Source organism: Macaca thibetana, chromosome 7 (assembly GCF_024542745.1).
Source record: "Macaca thibetana thibetana isolate TM-01 chromosome 7, ASM2454274v1, whole genome shotgun sequence".
NCBI classification, from domain to species: domain Eukaryota; kingdom Metazoa; phylum Chordata; class Mammalia; order Primates; family Cercopithecidae; genus Macaca; species Macaca thibetana.
In genome coordinates, this window is record NC_065584.1 from 148,097,830 (window position 1) to 148,118,811 (window position 20,982).

The 20,982-nt window shown below is 37.7% G+C and overlaps 2 protein-coding genes across 9 annotated transcripts in view; one reads left to right on the forward strand and one right to left on the reverse strand.

Moving 5' to 3' along the window:
• The window catches only part of SNX1 (sorting nexin 1), a 631,233-nt gene that overhangs the window by 196,673 nt on the left and 413,578 nt on the right, over nt 1-20,982 (forward strand). The gene's annotated exons all lie outside the window — the stretch shown is intronic.
• The window catches only part of HERC1 (HECT and RLD domain containing E3 ubiquitin protein ligase family member 1), a 222,915-nt gene that overhangs the window by 104,110 nt on the left and 97,823 nt on the right, over nt 1-20,982 (reverse strand). For all 8 annotated transcript variants that reach the window (XM_050795890.1, XM_050795895.1, XM_050795891.1 and 5 more), the window contains exons 13-22: nt 19,228-19,353; nt 17,426-17,647; nt 13,539-13,691; nt 13,279-13,411; nt 11,716-11,907; nt 9,362-9,583; nt 7,262-7,435; nt 2,847-2,961; nt 2,638-2,758; nt 390-561 (exon numbers count right to left, since the gene is read on the reverse strand). In XM_050795890.1, coding sequence (XP_050651847.1) covers nt 390-561; nt 2,638-2,758; nt 2,847-2,961; nt 7,262-7,435; nt 9,362-9,583; nt 11,716-11,907; nt 13,279-13,411; nt 13,539-13,691; nt 17,426-17,647; nt 19,228-19,353 — 1,630 coding nt within the window. The remainder of the gene's footprint in view (nt 1-389; nt 562-2,637; nt 2,759-2,846; nt 2,962-7,261; nt 7,436-9,361; nt 9,584-11,715; nt 11,908-13,278; nt 13,412-13,538; nt 13,692-17,425; nt 17,648-19,227; nt 19,354-20,982) is intronic.

The following is a 20,982-nucleotide window of genomic DNA, read 5'->3' on the forward strand; positions in this document are numbered from 1 at the left end:
CAATAGGCATAGAAAGGGGCTCTCTTCCTCACCGCTCAGAGGTCTTCGAGGCTGATGGACAACTTGTTGCCTCAGAGGACATATTTTGAATGGCCCTATCCGATGACTCATGGGTTTCATTTTACGCATGAGGCTCAGTGAAGCAGGTACTGACATTCCTGCTTCCAGAGCTTCTCAGCCCTAAATACATAATCCAAAAGCATCAGAATAGTACTAGCACAGTTGTAGGAGCCCCTGAAATGTCAGCTAATACAAATTGAGATCACCAGCAGAATATAAAGTCCTTTTAGAAAAACTATGGAGAAAGTTTGCCTTTCTCTTTCAAGTTAGTTCCCCTATCGAAAAGCATGCCACCGTTTGTATCTAGAAAGTAAGAAGGGTATACTCACTGCCAGCTGTCATCACTTCATGTTCCCGTTCCTCCTCTTCATCCTCTGGCTCCGGATGCCCCTCTTCCCGGTCTCTCTCAGCCTGTTCTTCCATTTCAGCTTCTTCATCAATAGTTCGAGTAAATGAATGCTCCTGAGGATCAACATCTGCAGAGTCCTGGTTTTCTGATATCTTAAAGAAATTATCAGAAACTACACTAACTACATTTTTTCCAAAATCTTTTTAAAACTTTAAAAAACCTTAAATTTTTTATCATGGAAAACATTGATATCAGTAATAACAACAAACTTTACTACAAAAACCCAAAAGATACACTCTTAAAGATTAGAAATAATGTATGTACACAAAATATATACGGACACATATACGCTCCTCCTTCCTCATTATTTTGATTAAAATGTCATGCTGTAAATTTATTCATATCTATATTGCTATTCAGCTATAAATTCCTACAGAGCTGCAACTTAGTAAGTTGTGATGAACACAATACCAAGCATAAAAGGTAATTAAAGCACAGAATTTCCATTCCATTCCATTCTCTTCAAGTTGTTTATGTTACTATTACTCTGCATACATGTTTAATAACTCTAAATTTAAAACAGTATCAGTTTTCTTTTCTTTTTTTCTTTAACTTTGCCCCTGAACAAACCAAAAATTAGAAATCTGCTAAGGACAATGTCGATTTTATTTCCCACAGTGGTTACTACCTAGCAGTCATCTAGATAAAGGAAAGAATCCTTAAAACAGATACTCAGTCATAAATATCATTCAATATAAAGCACAAATGAAAAACTTTAATTATATCCTCAGATCCATCATAAAAGTTACCTGTGACTCATGACCATTAAATAACAAGAATTTTACAGAGATGGGGAAACTGAGTAGTCAGACTCACATAGTACGTCATTTATCCCCATATACAAGTTTCAAATCTGAGCCTCAACAAAATGGCAAATTAATACATTTCATGGACTTTCAAGGTCACCAACAAACAGATCCACAAATATTAAGTCAGTACATGCCAAAAGTCTACAAATGGAGAGACAGAGCTTGGTTTTTTAAATCTAAGGACTAAATAATGGAGTGCAAAGCATCTGATTAGTTAAGTTTCAAAGTAAGCACTACAAAGATGTTTTATTATCCAGGCTTGCATTTATAATTTTATGATCATGTTATCAAGATTACCAAGCACTTCAGAAATTATCTCCTTTTTGCTGCAAGAATTACTTCTGGACTGTTCTTAATAAGTAGTTTCGGCCGGGTGAGGTGGCTCACGCCTATAATCCTAGCACTTTGGGAGGCCGAGGCAGGAGGATCACTTGAGGTGCTCAAACTCCTCACTTAAGGAGTTCAAAACCAGACTGGTGAACACGGTGAAACCCCGTGTCTACTAAAAATACAAAAAATTAGCAGGGTGTGGTGGTGTATGCCTGTAATCCCAGCTACTCGGGAGGCTGAGGCAGGAGAATCACTTGAACCCGGGTGGTGGAGGTTGCAGTGAGCCAAGATCGTGCCACTGCACTCCAGTCTGGGCGACAGAGCGAGACTCTGTCTCAAAAATAAAATAAAAAAATAAGTAGTTTCAATCTTCATTTCCAATGGTAGACAACTCTAATCATCATCAGGCCTACTTTCCTTATATCCAGCTAACAATGATTCCCCATTTGATTGTTACCCTTTGGTCCTAGTTGTGTCCTCCGGAACAAGAAACACATTTATTTCTTTTCTTACAGAGAAGCTCTTTAAGTATTTTTAAGGCAGCTATTATGTCACACACACACACACACACACACACACAACCCCCTCCTTGGTTTTCACTTCTCTAAGCTAAACATTTTTGATACTTTCTAGTACTTATATGACATAATTTTTGGACTTTATCAATCCAAGGTATTTCTTAATGTCCCTCATAAATTATGGCACCCCAAATTAAACAGGGTAATTCAAATGTGGCCTGATCAGCACAAAGAGAGGAATAATAATTCCTATGATTTGAATCATTCAATTTGTTATTAATATTTATGTAGCCAACTAAACTTTCTTAGAATCCGGATCGCACTTGGTAAATGTGAGGTTAAGTAAATCTCAAATCCTTTCCTTTTTTTTTTTCTACTAGAAAAAGAACTACTTAACATGTATTGAACATATGCAACGACCAAGGCACATTTTTTTCTCACATAAACCAATTTAGAGCTAGCTCTCACAGCTTGCAGAAAAACATAGAAATTAATTGATTTCAAACTTTACCCATCTGTCCCGTGATGATGACCTGGTTTGAATAAGTTCAAGGTTCTTGCAAGCAAGTAAACGACTTCGAACTTTGTATACACAACGGTACACTTCTGATAAGTGTTTACCAGGTTGATATCTAAATGAAGAACCAAAATAGAAAAGTTACCTAATTTCTAACATCATGAGAGTAAATATTTGTCTGAGGATAGTTTTAAGTTACTTGCCGGCTTTCTCCACATGCTTGACTAAGTAAGTTTGTGTGTTTCAGAAGAGCTGCAAGAACAAATCTAGACACAGTGTCCAAGAGTGACTCATTACTTAAAGTTGCACTGTCCCAATCTGAAAATAAAAATGATGCATTGACATTTAAAAGGGCTCAGAAAACAGTTCAGAGGTAATTTTTATAGCTTTAGTCATCCAACACCTGAATTTTATCATCTTTCTAAACAGTTACTTAACAAATGCACCTCATTAGATCCCACTTAATGTTCCAAGTGCTGCGGATATAGCAGTGAACAAAACTAAATCCCTGATCTAACAGAGCTTATATTCTTAGGAGGAGGGGGGCGGGAGAGAATATTAAAAAGAAAACATTAATATGACAGTAAGTGCTATGAGGAAAAATAAAGCAGGGTAAGGAGAACAGGCACTACTGTATATGTGGGATTACTATTTTATATAGGGTGGTTTGAGAAAGTTTCTGATAAGGTTACATTTGAGCAGAGATCTAAATGAAGTGGGGGAAGAAGCCATGTGAAACTGGGTCCCCTCAGAAAAACCTAGTGCAGAGGATCTGGGATGGGTTCAAGGAGGCCAGTGTGGCTGGGGCAAACCGTGCATGCACGGAATGGGTAGAAGACACCAGAGAGCTGGCTGAGGACCAGATCCCAATGGCCTTGCAGGCCAGTACAAGTCCTCCAGGTTTTACTCTGAGAAAAATGAGAAGCAGCATTAGAAGGCTTTGAACAGAGATACGACATGATCTGACTTGTATTTCTGACAGCTCGCTCTGCTGAGTGGAGAACTGACTTATAGGAACAGCAACAGCAGAAGTAATTATTGCAGCAATACAAGGGAGAAATGATAATGGCTCAGAAAAAGGTAAGAGCAGCGAAGGTAATGACAAGTGGCTGGAGAGTCCACATGTATTTTGAAGGTAGAATCGACAGGATTTGTTGATAGATCAGATGTGTGATGTGAGAATATGAGAGAAGTCAAAGGTGATTCTAAATATATTTAAAATGTAGTTGGCATTTACTGAGAAAGGAAGACCACAGGAGCAGTTTTGAGGGTAAGAAGCTGGAATCAGGAGTCTAGTTTTGAATACTTCCCATTAAACATTCTAGAGGAGATAGCGAGTAAACTAATCGCGTATACACATATCTGGTATTTGAAGCCATAAAAGTATATACTGTGAATACAAGTACATTTAAGTGGGTGAGAAATGAAACAACATTTCTTCAAATAGAAACAAAGACATGTAGTTGAAAACCCAAACAACATTAGATGATGAGGACTAGTCAGGCGCTTTTTCTTCCCATTCTTTTTTTTTTTTCTTAAAGAGACAGTCTCACTCTGTGGTCCAGGCTGGAGTGCAGTGGTGACTGTATGGCTCACTACAGTCTCAAAACCCTGGGCTCAAGCGATCCTCCCGCCTTAGCCTCCTAAGTAGCTGGAGCTACAGGTGTGAGCTACCACACTTGGCCTCTTCCCATTCTTTAATTCTATGTTGGCACACTAGTATTGTACTTTAACAATGTACATTTAACAACGTAGTACATTTCAAATGGGGGTGGGAGAGTTATTGTCCACTCTGCTCCCAGAGGGACTGCTAGTCTCTGTTCATTTGACAGATTTGCTAAATGTCTGGGCTACTTATAAACAAAACAAAACCAACCTCAAATTAATTTTGGTTCTTAAGTCCTTCTTAAAACTCTCATCTCCAGAGATAAAAATGTTATATGTTGGTTTTCATTTCAGTATGCCTAAGTCAGAAATTTAAGTTCAGACTTATCCTGCTTTATTGGTAAAAAAAAATTGACAAGGACAAATATGCCAGATTTTAAGAAAATCTTACAGCCCACAGAGAATCTTAGAATGACAGTCTGTATTACGTACTAATTTTTTCCTTATCAGGCTCTTAAGAAATCATCTGTTCCATGGAATTGCTTGCTATTCTGAGAACTGCTATGACTAAAAAATCCAACAAGACTCCATTTCAAGGAACCTAATATTCAATTTTAAAAGCACACTAAAATAACACCCTTTGTTGTGTTTTAAATTTAGCAGGTATTATTCTCCTGCGCCATTTTAAAAATAATGGGTTCCTTTAAAACACCTTCATTAAAGTTATGCTCATTTCATACCAAAAAACAAAGAACGTTTCCACTAATTAGGAATAAAGTCTATGCTTGCAATGTACAAGCAATACAACAAACGGACCCATACAACAAGTTTTTATTCACCTTATATCTAGATTTTTTTTTAAGTTCTCACTTCAAGGTAATAAGTGATAACGTGGTATAGAAAACCTAACTGCATATCCCAAGAAAATGTTACAAATAAGAAATATCAGAAAATACACCTCAGAAAGTAAACTTTTTTCCTCCTCATTACTTTACTATTTCACCTCTGGTAGGAGTCACCATAACAGAATGAATGAATAAATGATTAAGAAACAAAACGGGGCCAGGTGCTGTGGCTCACACTTGTAATCCCAGCACTTTGGGAGGCCGAGGCGGGTGGATCACCTGAGGTCAGGAGTTCGAGACCAGCCAAGGCCAACATGGTGTAAACCCCATCTCTACTAAAAATACAAAAATTAGCTGGGTGTGGTGGTGCACACCTGTAATCCCAGCTACTTGGGAGGCTGAGGCAGGAGAATCGCTTGAACTGGGAAGGCAGAGGCTGCAGTGAGCTGGGATCACACCACTGCACTCCAGCCTGGGTGACAAAAGCGAGACTCTGTCTCAAAAAAAAAAAAAGAAACAAAATGGATGAGATTAAACATTCAAAGGTGTCATCTTACTGGTAGATCTGAATAATACATATCTCATTTCATTTTCTTTATAAAAAATAAAGGCCAATAAAAAGTAAAAATGTATTTATTTTTGCCATTTTTATCACACAAGAAAGAAAATCCAAAAAAAAGGGACAAAACTAATGACAGGATAAGAGAATGACACAGAGAGAGAAAACTAGAGACAGGCGATTCTGAACAATTCTGATCATTTTTTAAAAAAAAAAAAAAAAAAAGGAGCTAAAAACAAATCAGGTACATTCTTTGAAAATATGTACATAAAATTAATTTTCTTTGTTGTTGTTGTTTTTTGATACAGAGTCTCACTCTGTCACTCAGGTTGGAATGCAGTGGTACAATCTCGACTCACTGCAACCTCCACCTCCTGGGTTCAAGTGACTGTTGTGCTTTAGCCTGCCGAATAGCTGGGATTACAGGCACACGCCACTACGACCGGCTAATTTTTTTCTATTTTTAGTAGAGACAGGGTTTCGCCATGTTGGCCAGGCTGATCTCGAATTCCTGGCCTCAAGTGATACCTCCCACCTCAGCCTCCCAAAGTGCTGAGATTACAGGCGTGAGCCACTGTGCCCAGCCTATAAAATTAATTTTCTTAATCAAATAATATTAGAAACTGAAATACCACCACAAACTTGCATAGTACTTTACCATGGTACTTAATAGTATATGTTATCTCAAACTGGTATCTTCACCAGCACTCTAGAGTAGGCAAAATGTTTTATAGATGAAGAAATACTGACCACACCTAGAGCTAAGACTTCTAAGTACACATCCTTTCAGTTATTAAACCAAGGCTTGCAAAGGGAAGATAATCGTTAAACAGACTCTTAATCGTTAACAGATCCATTTACATAGCATGGAATACAACAGTCCTCCCTTATCCATGGTCTTGCTTTTCATGGTTTCAGTTACTTGCGGTCAACTGTGGTCCAAAAATATTAAATGGAAAATTCCAGAAATAAACAATTCTTAACTTTTAAATTGCATGCCCTTTTAAGTAGTATGATGAAATCTCACCAAGTCACTTAGTAACCCTCTTGGTTATACAATCTACTGCCGCAGTATCACAGTGCTTGTGTTCAAGTAACCCTTATTTTACTTAATACTGGCCCCAAAATGCAAGAGTAGTAATTCAGTTAGCATATTATTGTAATTGTCCTATTTTATTATTGTTGTTGTTAATGTCTTACTATGCTTAATTTACAAATTAAACTTTATCATGGGCAAGTATGTACACACAGGAAAATAAGTAATGTATATAGAGTACGGTACTACCTGTGGCTCCAGGCAACCTACTGGGAGTCTTGGAACATGTCACCCGCAGATATACGGAGACTACTATACTTTAGTAAAATGATTACCTACAAACGTATTATATAAATCTCAATTTTCACACAGTAGGTTTAAGTGGAATACATGTATATAAAAAAACAGTTGCACTATTTTCCACAAAGGGAAAAACAAATTGTTTAAAAGTGTTATTCATAAAATACCTTTTCCTACGCGATCCCTATGAGTTTCACTTACATATCTTGCAAATATATTTGTGAGCACTATGAGCTAACTACAAATTTACTCCCTTTAGCTTATTTATCTTACCTTTACTAACAGCATAGTCCTGCATGCTGATCCAAAGGCTTCGGGCAGGCTCTTTAGAACAACCCAACGCCAAGTCTACATAGACAGCAATTTCAGGCCGCAATTTATAATCAAAAGGCTTCTGTTCTTCATTTCCAGAAAGTGCTACTTCTAACAGGCAACTCATACATTTATCTAAAAAAAATACTCACGTTACCAATTTTAACATCATAAATTTTGGTGCTACAAATAAAATCTTACCACATTTATTTAATGATTATGAAATGATAAACTTCAAACCATTTTAAGTAAACGTTACCAAGGTAAAGTCCTTTAATGTTTTACAGTTGCAGGTGGTAACAACCCTCTTACATTCTCCAGAAGGATGTGACACTCCACCAACTGTGACACTCCAAAAAAAACTCTGGCATTTTGCAGTCAAATGTTTTACCTCTGAGCTATACCCCCAAGCTCTGGCATTTTGGCAAGCAGAGGCCAAAGAAACTAAATGTCCTACACATGCAACAGTCTTGTGTAACAAAAAACCACCTTGTTCAAAACGGAATGATACCCTCTTTGAGAAACGAGGAAACACTGAAAAAGAGACTAGACCATTTTTTTATAGACTTAAGTAAAAATAATCAGTTAAAAATGATCCATGTAAAAGATACCATGAACAATTTCTCAACTGATATTTGTACAGGTGGTTCCTAACTTTCCAGCGGGACATTTGACATTCAGAATTCATTTCACATTTAAAAAACAAAGAAAACCATGTTCTAAGTGATGATGAGGTTCTTGGGCTAGTATCAAAAATCAATTTAACCCATAATATAACTAAATTACTGTATTGTTATAATTTTACAAGGGATAATACCTTTTTCTAATACATACAAATAAACAAAATTTTAATAGTTTCATGATTTTATAATTTAAAAAGTGAAAATAACATTAAACAGAAATTGATTTTATTCATATTAAAGGCCAGTTTAATTGAGTAAATATAGAAGAAATATGAGGAGGGTAGAGATAGAGATACTTTTGTTCTCAGGAGGTCCTTTAGGACTGTCACAAGGTTAAACACTGACAGCAGTGGAACTATCTTTATCATGTTAAATACCCCCTTGAAAAACCATGATTTTACTGTCTTTAACAAAATGTTTCATAAACACCAGTCCAGCATCATCAGCCATGGCCAAAATCACTTTCTGGTTCATAAATGAAATGATGAATGTACACTCATATTTGGAAACGGAGGAAAATCCTCAACTGCTTCCCTCACTCCCTCTCTCCAACCCTCCAAATCCCAAAGCATACTCTTTCTTTTTGTTTTTTCTTTTCTTTTCAGCTCTCCTTCTTTTCTCCTTTCCTCTCAATCTCTCTTAGACTTTCCTTCATGGACATATTGAGTCTCTTTCTCTTATCAGAGAAATAATAAATTTTAGAACTAATAATATCATGTAGCCTGTCTAATCCGAATCATTATTTTATAGAACCAAAATGAGAAGCCTAGAGAGATTAAAGGACCAATTCTAGATAAAACAACTGGATTACCTGGGGTACCAGGTAAGTCTTCATGTTCAGTCTAAGAACTAGTCTGCCAGCAATATATACAAATAGAAGATGATGCAGAAGGGAAATCTTAAAGGCACTTTAAGTGGCGAAGAAAAAATTAGGACATAATATAATGTCAGCATGAAAGCAAGACAGGCTGGGAGGAAAAGAGGCTGCCACTCACATTTGAGGGGTGCTGCACTGATAAGTCATGGTTAAGTACTCTTACAGGGCTTTACATTCTGTGAAGCAGTTTCATAACCTCCAAGTCTTGGAAGATAAGTGATGAAGCATTGAGTTAGATGACTTGCTCAAAATGAGTGATAAATATGACAGAGTAGGACCAGACCTACAATTTCTATTTCCTTTGGGGGCTCTTTTCACCATACTGTGCTGCAGAATTTAACCATTTTTCTTAGGGCTCCAAGTCATAGCCCCAGATTCCCTACACTGCTCATGTTGCAATTGGTGCCTGTCAGTTCTCTATTCAGCAAACTCAGAATAGAGAAATCTTCAACTGAGGTACAAACAGGCATGTATTTTAAATGCTGCAGAGAAGCACATTACCCAATTGAGGAGTGTCCATTTCTACACCATCACTGAACAGTGGCGTTTTCATCCAATATGCAGTGTCCTGTTCCTCTGGAGACACGGGTGAGCCCTGAAGCATGCCACCAAGACATCGCCCAATAAGGAGAGCAATTGTTCTTTCTAGATCCACAAGCCATACCCAGGACTGAGCTGGCTGAGGTAACGGCAGACCAGGAGGATCAATTAGTTCTGGCCCTCCTAAAGACAAAATCATTAGTTATTGTGTCTTTATCTGGTACTTTTAAGATTCAGAATATTTCTCATGGTCACCTACTGTATTGCAGTAAGATACTGATGTAAAATACTTTATGATGAAAACACAAATTATAATACTTTCTGTATTTTTTTCTCTTTACCAGACTGATTTAAAATAATATCCAGAGAAGTTATGCTATCAAACAAAATTTTCCTTGGTAAAGTTACTAATTTTAAGATAAACATTAAAACAACATATGACAACATTATTCTGATCAATTATATTCCTACTTTTCATTATCCAGACCAAAATTCACTATCTTTAGGGAGTACTCTGAGTTTTTTCCTCCAAAATCAACATACAAATTTATCCATTAAAATGACATTCAAGATTGTTTAATGCTTTTTAAGGCTTGAATTCAGAATTGTCTTAATACTAAGCTCCAGACCCATGCTTTCCTTTTTTTAGGGGGTGGGGACAGAGTCTCGTTCTGTCACCCAGGCTGGTGTGCAGTGGCGTGAACTTGGCTCACTGAAACCCCTGCCTCCCAGGTTCAAGCAATTCTCCTGTCTCAGCCTCCCAAGTAGCTGAGAGTATAGGCGTGCACCACCATACATGGCTAATTTCTTTATTTTTAGTAGAGGGGGGTTTCACCATGTTGGCCAGGCTGGTCTTGAATTCCTGACCTCAGGTGATCTGGCAGCCTCAGCCTCCCAAAGTGCTGGGAATACAGGTGTCACCCATCACACCCGGCCCAGACCCATGCTTTCTTATTGTACATTTGTTCTTAGAAGTTCTTGACTTCACGAAATGACAGCAATAAGGAACCCATACCAATGAAATAAAAAGAGATTAACAAATCCAAAAAGTAGTTATTTGAAATGATAATGGATAAGTTATCTAAAAGGAAAATGGATAAACGATTAATAAAATTACTCAAGAAAAAAAAGATGGCACAAATTCAAAAAATAGGAATAAAGCAGATATAACCACAGATATACTAGAGATTTTTTAAAACCATGAATATTATAAACAACTTTATGCCAATAAATTTGAAACCAACAAAATAACATTCCTAGAAAAATATACATTTCCAAAATGGACTGGAGAAGAAACATAAGATGGAAGGGAACATTAACCACTAAAGAATGAAAATTGTCAGAGTCTGTCTACAAACAAAACACCAGGGCCAGATAGTTTCATAGATAAATTCTTCTAAACCTTCAGGAAGAGATAACCCCTACCTTACACAAATTATTTCAGTGAACAGGAATAAAAGGAAGTTCCACGTTCATGGTATGAGATTAGTGTAATTTTGATAGTAAACACTAGGAAAGGATAGCATGAAAAAATGAAATTATAGAAAAATATCAGTTATAAACACAGATGAAAAAAATAAAATAAAATGACACCTTACTCACCTGATAGAAATAGACCGAATCTTAGCAAGTTCTGAGACACTTTAAAAAAGAAGAAACTGGCCAGGCGCAGTGGCTCACGCCTGTAATCCCAGCACTTTGGGAGGCTGAGGTGGGCGGATCACGAGGTCAAGAGTTCAAGAACAGCCTGGCCAACATGATGAAACCCTGTCTCTACTAAAAATACAAAAATTAGCCAGGCGTAGTCGTGCACGCCTGTAATCCCAGCTACTCGGGAGGCTGAGGCAGGAGAATTGCTTGAACCCTGGAGGCAGAGGTTGCAGTGAGGTAAGATCGTGCCACTGCACTCCAGCCTAGGTGACAGAGCGAGACTCCACCTCAAAAAAAAAAAAAAAAAAGAAAAGAATAAACCTGGAAAAACTCCATATAAAGCCTAATCAACATCCTGATATGGCTGTAAACTTGACACTTGGACTAATTGACACTTGATCACTGAACTGTATAATGTTAAAATAAGATAGGCCCTCAAGGTCATCTTTCCAACCCCAGCGCTTTTCCTTTTATGCTCCAGTCCAGGATTCCTTCCAATAAAATAAGAGGCCTTACTTAAACCTGAAAAGTTTTTAAGATTTCAGTGACGAAACTCCTTTGATAGCCTTGGGATAGATAGACTCCAATGGAAAAACACAGTGATGTGTGCAACAGGAACAACTTTTGTCAAGGGCATTATTTGCTCTTTTATTGTCTTTACTTACCATGAAGAGGCCACTGTAACTCCTGGTCTTCTAAAAGATCAGCAGCTGGCAGGAGTCTATTAAGGCAATCAAGAGGTGGCAACAAGTCGAGGAGGTAACTCAATAAAGGCCGAGCCACTGACACAGGGAGTAACAGCAGGGAGTTAACAATCTGGCAGAGCATACTGCCAGCAGCTGAGACGTATATCACATCTATGAAGGGAAAGAAATTAAACATGGGACAATCGTTTCAAATGAACTTTAAAAAAAGGAACCTAAGAAATATTATTTTAGCCTGGAACTAGAGTAGACTCATTCAATAATTCTCTGTTGAACACCCACCTGGTAGCTGATGTAGTATCAGTGTTTATTCACTTTCAGAAAGTACACCAACAAACACTTTAGAGCAAAGCATATGCATCCTCCATACCAACAAATTGAAAGGATTATAAATGTTTTCCTTAAAATGCATTATCAATTTCTCATTCGTTAATTTATCTTCATTTTATAATTTACCCAAGAAATATTTACTGACATACCAGGCACAGTTCTAGGTGAGAGGGATACAGCTATGAGCAAAGCAGTCAAAACTTCCTGTCCTCTTGGTGTTTACCTGCTAGTGAGGGAAAGTTTTCATATTTTTTAAACTAAATTTACTTTTTTAAAAATCGAGATCACCTTAAAACATGTGTTTTTATAATCCATATTGGTTTTAAATCAATTTTGTTTCAATATTTCATTGTATATCAGGGCAGAGAGGGCCATTCAGAAATGAGCTCAGTTTGAACATATTTTAGTTGCTGTGGAACAGCCAAATGGAGGTATCTAATGTGGAATGGTTTCAGTTTCACAGCTTGTTCCTTTCATTCTTTTTTTAGTGGGGGAACTTCAGAGGTGGCTGGTTTTATATAAACATTAAATTTTGGTTGTCTTTTGGATAACAAAGAAAAGACACCCAGTATGCAATTAAAGAATGGCTCTAGGACTCAGGAAAGGTGTTCTCAGCTAGATGGAAATATAGGGGTCATTAATATATACATGGTTGTTAAAGACACTGAAACTAGATAAGACCACTGGGGGAGGAAAGAGAATTGAAGGCAAAATTCGGAGGATGCTCAACATTAGAGGGCATGTCCAAGGAAGAGGAGCCTATAGAAACCCACTGAAAAAGAGGAGTCAGAGGAAAGAGAAAAAAGGACTGTGACTACACAGAAGCCCAAAGAATTTCAAGAAGGAAAGTGAAAAAATGGTAAATGCTGAAGAGAAAGGTAAAGAAACAACAGGTTTAAAAAAAAAAAAGAGAGAGATTAAAAAATCTTACTTTATGCCATTTAAAATTAATCTTTTTGAGTTTATATCATCCAGTGCCTTTAAATTAGGCCTCTGTCATGCCAAGTAGACTCTTTTCAAGATCAGTCACTGCTAACACTACCCTCAAACCAAGACTAAAGGAATCTTCAATAGAAAGGAGATTCAAGACCGTTCCTATTCGTCAGAGGCTTCTGGTCCTCTTAAGACTTTGGAAAGGCAAGTATTCTTGCTTCTTAATGACTGATTAAATTTGAAATGAAATACCAAACTCACCTCTTAACTTTTGTCCAACACTGCCATTCCAAGGACTTTCTTTGAGCAAATTTGCAGAACGTGAATAAATATCTGTGGCATGAGGCAACAAAAGCTGAAGATGTTTATGAAGCAATGCCACACTGCTTGAGTTCTAAGGAGAAAAAAAGTTCCTAAATTACTACTTTGAAAGATTCAACATACAAAAATACCATGGCCTATCCAAATATCTGAGTTTCAAGGTCCTGATAGATCACCATAAAAGACAAATAATCACATACCTCACTAATGTTATTGATATGGCAAAATGCCAGCAGCTGTTTCTGTAGTGAACATAGCAGTTCATGAAGATGAGCAGGCTGACTGTTTTCTGATGATGATGTTCCAAGTAGAAATTTATCACTATTCTTTTCTAGCTCGCCAAATGCTTGATCCTAAAATGACACACACAACCTACCATAAATCTGATTTAAGCAGCATTATATGGGCCAGGTGCAACGGCTCATGCCTGTAATCCAGCACTTTGGGAGTCTGAGGCAGGCAGATCACCTGTAGTAAGGAGGTTGAGACCAGCCTGGCCAACATGGTGAAACCCCGGTCTCTACTAAAAATACAAAAATTAGCTGGGCATGGTGGCGGGCGCAGGAGGCAGAGGTTGCAGTGAGCCAAGATTGCGCCATCGCACTCTAGCCTGGATGACAAGAGTGAAACTATGTCTCCAAAAAAAAAAAAGGGGCCGGGCGCAGGAGCTCACACCTGTAATCCCAGCACTTTGGGAGGCCAAGGTGGGCAGATCACGAGGTCAGGAGATCGAGACCACGGTGAAACCCCGTCTCTACTAAAAATACAAAAAATTAGCCTGGCATGGGTGGTGGCGGGCATCTGTAGTACCAGCTACTTGGGAGGTTGAGGCAGGAAGATGGTGTGAACCCAGGAGACGGAGCTTGCAGTGAGCAGAGATCGTGCCACTGCATTCCAGCCTAGGTGACAGAATGAGACTCTGTCTCAAACAAAACAAAACAAAAGCATTATATCCTTTCACCCATTACCAATTTTTAAATATTTGCTATAATCCTTATGATACTAGCTATTAGATGGTAAAATTCATCAAGCTACTTCTATTTTTTTCCATTAAAAAAAAAATAAAAGCAGCTGGGTGCGGTAGCTCACACCTATAGTCCCAACACTTTGGGAGGCCGAGGTGGAAAGACTGCCTGAGGCCAGGAGTTCAAGACCAGCATGGGCAACACAGCAATACTTCATCTCTACAAATTTTTTTTTGTTGTTTGTTTTTAATTAGCTTAGCATGGTGGTGTACACCTCTAGTCCCAGCTACTTGAGAGGCTGAGTTGGGAGGACCACTTGAGCCCAGGAGTTCGAAGCTGTAGTGAGCTATGATGGTGCCACTGTATTCCAGCCTGGGCAACAGAAAGCCTGTCTCTAATAAAATTAAAATTAAAAAAGAGATATGACAACTAAATATAATGTGTGATTCTGCACCAGATCATGAAGGGGAAGGGCTGGGATCAGAAACTGCTATAAAGGACATTATTGGGGCAACTGTAGAAATGTAAATGTAGACTATATATTAAATAACAGTTCTGTATCAATGTTAAATTTTCCGAATTCAATAATTATTCTGCTGTTACGTAAGAAAATGTCCTGGTTTTTTAAAAATACATACTTAATATATGCTTAAATACTTAGGGGCAGCCAGCCATCTGCAATTTACTCTCAAATGATTTAGAGAGAGAAAACAAATTTGGCTGAAGAGCACAGGGGAATTCTTTGAATGATTCCTGTAACTCCTCGTGAGTTTTAAATTACTTCAAGTTAAAAATATTTTTTAAAAAGAGATGCTTAGTATATTTAGAAAATATCAAAACTCTATTTTAAAAAGTTAAAAGAGGCTGCGTGCAGTGACTCACGCCTGTAATCCCAGCACTTTGGGAGGCCGAGGCGGGCAGATCACGAGGTCAGGAGATTGACATCATCCTGGCTAATGCAGTTTTAGTTTCTACTAAAAACACAAAAAATTAGCCGGGCGTAGTGGCAGGCGCCTGTAGTCCCAGCTACTCTGGAGGCTGAGGTAGGAGAATGGCGTGAACCCGGGAGACGGAGCTTGCAGTGAGCCGAGATGGTGCCACTGCACACTCCAGTCTGGGCAACAGAGCGAGACTCCATCTCAAAAAAAAAAAAAAAGAAGTTAAAAGCACCATTTAAACAACCACTCAAAGAAAATGGCTGCTACTATATTTTTTGGTGTATTTCTTTCCTGATTTTGTCCTTTTAAAATATTTTTCATAATATTGTACTGCATATTCTATTTTTAATCTGCTCTTTTCCAATGGAATCATAACCCATTTTCATAAACCATGTATATACAAAATATAATATTCCATTGAACACATATACCATAAATTACTTAACCACTCCTCTATTTTTAGATATTTCTGCTATTTCCAACTTTATTTCCTGTAAATAATCATGTACTGAATACCTTTAGAAGAAAATTTGGTCTATGTATACACTATACAAGATAGAATATGGGAAAACTGTAGGGCCCTTGCTATAAGTTGTTAATTAGTACTGTTATTTTAAAATCTTAGAACAAATTTGGTTTAAATCACATCAGAAAGAGACATTAATTTATTATTTCAACCCAAAAGCAGTTAGTATTTTATTTCCATTTCCATATAATATATAAATCTGCCTCAGCCCTACTATTCCTTACAACTTTGTTGTAACATTCCCTGTAACTTTGGGGAAAAGTTTTGGTCATTAACAAATGGCTATATACACAACATTGTTCTTATCCATTTGCAGCCATTACTCCTTAACATCAGATTAAATTTACATTCTTAAACCTGAAAGAAAAGAATTTTGTAGGAAGAATTTTCACTCTGACTTAGTGATTAGCCTTTTAATGTGGGTGGGACAGAGCGCTAAGACTTGTATTGGAAGAAAAAGAGTACATAGACCAAGCCCTGAAGAGCCATAGGAAACAATATGAATTGATACACAAACAATTCAAAGTTAAGTTGCACAGTACACTCTGATCCTGTGCAAATAGTTATGGGGTTATTTGGGCAAGGTTTCCTAGAATAATCAAGTCTTACATCACAGATTGGTAGAGAAAAACAACAGGAAATAGGTGTACAATGTACAATTCTGGAAAAGGATGAGCTCAGATAAGAATGGTGTGTGAGCCAATGATAAAGGGTTTGAAGGGTGTTGCTGTTGTTGTTGTTGTTGTTTTGAGACAGGGTCTCGCTCTATCACCCAGGCTGGAGTGCAATGGCACGATCTCAGCTCACTGCAGCCTCTGCCTCCCGGGTTCAAGCAACTCTCCCACCTCAGCCTCCTGAGTGGCTGGGATTATAGGTGCCAGCTACCACGCCTGGCTAATTTTTGCATTTTTGGTAGAGATGGGGTTTCACCATATTGGCCAGGCTGATCTCAAACTCCTGACCTCAGGTGATCCACCCAACTCAGCCTCCCAAAGTGCTGAGATTATAGGCATAAGCCACCGCGCCTGGCCTGAAGGAGTTTTAATTTAATACAAAGAAGTTGTATTCTTTAATATAAAGAAGTTATTTAATACAAAGTTATTCCAGCAGTGAGATGCTGAGAAGAGACCAGCAATAGTGACAACAGCTGTAACACCATTAGCACTGAATCATAATGATCTGGCTTAGAACTCAAAGAAATGGCAGGAAAAAAAGATGAATTTAAGAAACACTAGAGATTCAGAATTAATGGCATCCTAATACAGGAAAAGCTATAAGCTCCACTGTCCTCTATCCTACTGACCAACCTATTCTCATTCAGTACTATGTACACTGTTTCATTATAAGATTATGTCTGGCAAGGTTAATGCCTTGCTCATTATTCTTCTCTCTAAAAATGTTCTTGACTATTTTATTCTGTTTATTATTCTACAATATCAGAAAAATCTGGTAAAATTCTAAAATAAATCCCTTTGAACTTCTCAATTACATGTTATTTGGTACCCACAATATTTCAGAAAACCTGACATGTTTTTCCCCTTGGGGGAGAGAGGTCTAGAGTTTAATTTCTATCAAAGGTGTTTAAATGTCAAATTACCTTGACTAAAGAGATCCCTACCCCTTTATTCTTCTTTTACTACAACGAAAGAACAACTTACTGTATAAAATCCTAAATTTCTTAAGAGGGTCTTCATCAAAATTTCAGCCAGGTGGGTATCTGGATGGCAGCTCTGAGTGCCATAAGGTTGATCTGACAGATTTCCGTAGCCAGTACACACAGAAGACAGGTCAGTTGCATCAGAGGGTGAACTATAGCCAAGTAGGGAGGCTACGTGGGTATGATCTTGCAAACTTGTCAGAATGATATCCAGTTGCATTCTCTAAAGAACAATAAAATATGCACAAGTAACTAACATAATATGCACTAGAAAATAAAACAAAAGGATCCCAGAAAAAAACTACACTAATCCACTTAGTATCTTATTAAACAATCATCTTCAGGAAGTATGTAATTATAAAAACTACCCAATTAATCCCATTTAGGAAATGGGATTTAGGAAAATACAATTTATAGGTTTTTATTTTAGTCTTCATTATAATACCTAAATCTCTAAGCTAACATAGCATACTATGCATATTTTAGTACTATAAGTAGAGAGGAGTACGAAATGCCAATAAATAGTATGACACACGATTCTACAGCGTGACATTACCAATGACAACTACTTATTCTAACATTTAAAATAAATCACTTGAAATCTAAACTAATGCAAAATACTCGTTAAAAATCATCTGCAGGCTGGGTGCAGTGGCTCATGCCTGTAATCACAGCACTTTAGGAGGCCAAGGCAGGCGGATCCACTTGAGTCCAGGAATTCAAGATCAGCATGGGCAACATAGTGAAACCCCCTCTACAAAAAATACAAAAATTAGCTGAGCGTGGTGGTGCACACCTGTAGTTTCAGCTACTCAGAAGACTGAGGTGGGAGAATCACTTGAACCCAGGAGGTTGAGTCTACAGTAAGCCGTGATCATGCCACTGCACTCTAGCCTGGATGACAGAGCAAAAACCCTGTCTCAAAAAAAATAATAATAATAATAATCATCTGTGGGCCAGGCACAGTGGTCTCATGCCTATAATCCCAGCACTTTGGGAAGCCAAAGCAGGAGGATCATTTGAGGCCAGGAGTTCAAGAACAGCCTGGGAAATACAGCAAGACCCCACAGCTATAAAAATAAGAATAAAAAAATAAGCCAGGTGTGGTGGCACATGCCAGCAGTCTTAGCTACTCCAGAGGAAAAAGCAGTAGGATCCCTTGAGCTCCAGGAGTTCAAGGTTAGAGTGAGCCATGATTGCACCACCCTACTCCAGCGTGGGTGACAGAGCAAGACTGTCCCTAAAAAAGATTTAAAAAGAAAGAAAAGTATCAATAAATATTTTACTGCAAATAAGTACCAATTTTTTTTCCTAAAATCTGTATCTCTGAATCTGATAACTTCTACTTGGTTGAGCAAAAGGTACTATTGCTCAAAGATAAAAATGGAAAAAATAAGTATACTCATATCATCAAATACTTTTTCCTAATGGTCATCTATACTTTTTATACAAACAATTTCAGACAAAGTTCTCAGCATGGAACCAACAGCAGCACATGCAATTGATTTCAACTCAGCATACTACAAATAAACCACAGTGTCTGGCTTAGTACCATAAGAAACACTGGAAAAATTAGTCCTTATTCTAATAATTAGCCCCAAATAATAAATTATCACTTGCTTCACCTAAGGTTGTTAGACACCTGGGAATTCTTCCAGCATAAAACATTAAATAACCAGGATTTACTAGGCCCATCAAGTACTTATGCTCCATGAACACATGGCAATTGATTAGTTTTATTTCCTTCTCAGTTCAAATTTTTATGATACTGCTGATTTACTTACATAGTAAGCAAAGGCCTACCTGTCCTTTAGATAAGCTTTCCCATCTATCAGGCCCTTGAGGTAAAAGAGAATGAAGTAATTCCATCCGTTCTCGTAATGGAGGTAACAGCATGGTTGCTCCCACTGACAAAGTTTCAATTACCACCTAAAATCAAGAGAGAAAAGTGTACTGATTGGCCTGGTTCTTAGTTTTTAATAAAAACACACTTAAAGTGAATTCACTATTAGGATCATGTTAAGTCTAAAAAAGATGGCATGATAAAAAAGAAAGCACGTAAGTCCTCCTTCAGATGCCTTTAAGAAAGCTATGAATAAATATTTTGGATTTGCCACTAAATAACTAATCATCAACCAACAAATATTTAGTGTTGATTCTATAGCATTCAGCCTGGTAAGGCTCTGTGTAAAATGATTCGGGTGCAGAAATGAGTAAGACAGACAAAATCTCTGCTTTCATGAGCCTACAGTCTAATGGGAAAGAAAGACCCTGAGCAAGAAAGTATAAATGTGAAAGGAGTCACATAGGGAAAGTAAAAGGGTGCAGGAACTTGCCTGAACACACAAACATGGCAATTAACATGGCCTATGGGCTCATGGAAGATCTCCCTGAGGATTAGGCATTTAAGAATTACAGAATTAGTAGGACCTGGCTAGACAAAGGTCCAGGTAGTGGGAACGGCATAAGGAATAGTAGCTGCATTATCGTAGGCCTCATAACTTCTCTGGGTCATGGCTTATCAGTAAAAACAGTGTTGGACTAGATAAAATCCATAGTGCCTGTCAGTTCTAATACTCAATTTTTCTATAAGTCAATGTTCTATTAATAATTCTTTGAATTACTATAATGATTGAAAAATTCAAGTAGACAAGAAGAATAACCCTTCCATCAAAAAGCATGTGTCCTCTAACACAGTTAAGAACAGAACAAATCTTTAATGACTTTCTCAGGTTACTCTACTCAAACTAAAATAAAGCTAAAATCAAAAGTAAAATCAAATTTTAGCTGTGGAAATTCAACAAAGGTGACTAAGTATTAAGAACTGAGTGCACATATTCTGTTTCCAAAAGGCCATCTAAAACAATGGGCAAGGGTTGGGCAGATAATTCAAAAAGACTCCCCTGCCCAAAATGGTAAAGGAAAATCAGCATCAAAATTTTGGAAACAGAAAGGAACAGATTAAGGGTAACTGACTTAAAAGACCTGAAATGGCTATACCCTAAGTCAAAAATGAGAAAAACCAAACAACACTTTGATTTATACTGTAGAATTCCTAGAGGCTCATACACTTCTGCAAGAGGGAACAAAGGAAGAGCTCAAAACAGGATTGGTTGAAAACTGGTTAAGGTAACAGGCACAGTTGAAGGCAGGAATACCAAACTAAAATTGGGTGATTTTAAGACAAAGTGTTCATTCTGAATATTGAGACTCCTAAACTTTTTCCCCACCAGATGATTGTCACTCAGGTTTATACCTTCTGGCAGTAGCTTAGAAGAGCCTTCCTTTGAAGAATCTCACTAGCCCAGTAGAAAAGACTTTAAGTGACAGGCATGAAATGTTACCTTCCCCTAAAATACAGCCCAGCCACATCAATCTACAATAAATTAGATAAACCTCATCCCTGTGTAGAGAATTTTTAGCATCAATCAGCCTTTCAGCATCACACTTCTTTTTTTGAGATGGAGTCTTGTTCTCGTCTCCCAGGCTGGAATGCAGTGGCACGATCTCGGCTCACAGCAACCTCCACCTCTGTTCAAGCAATTTTCCTGCCTCAAC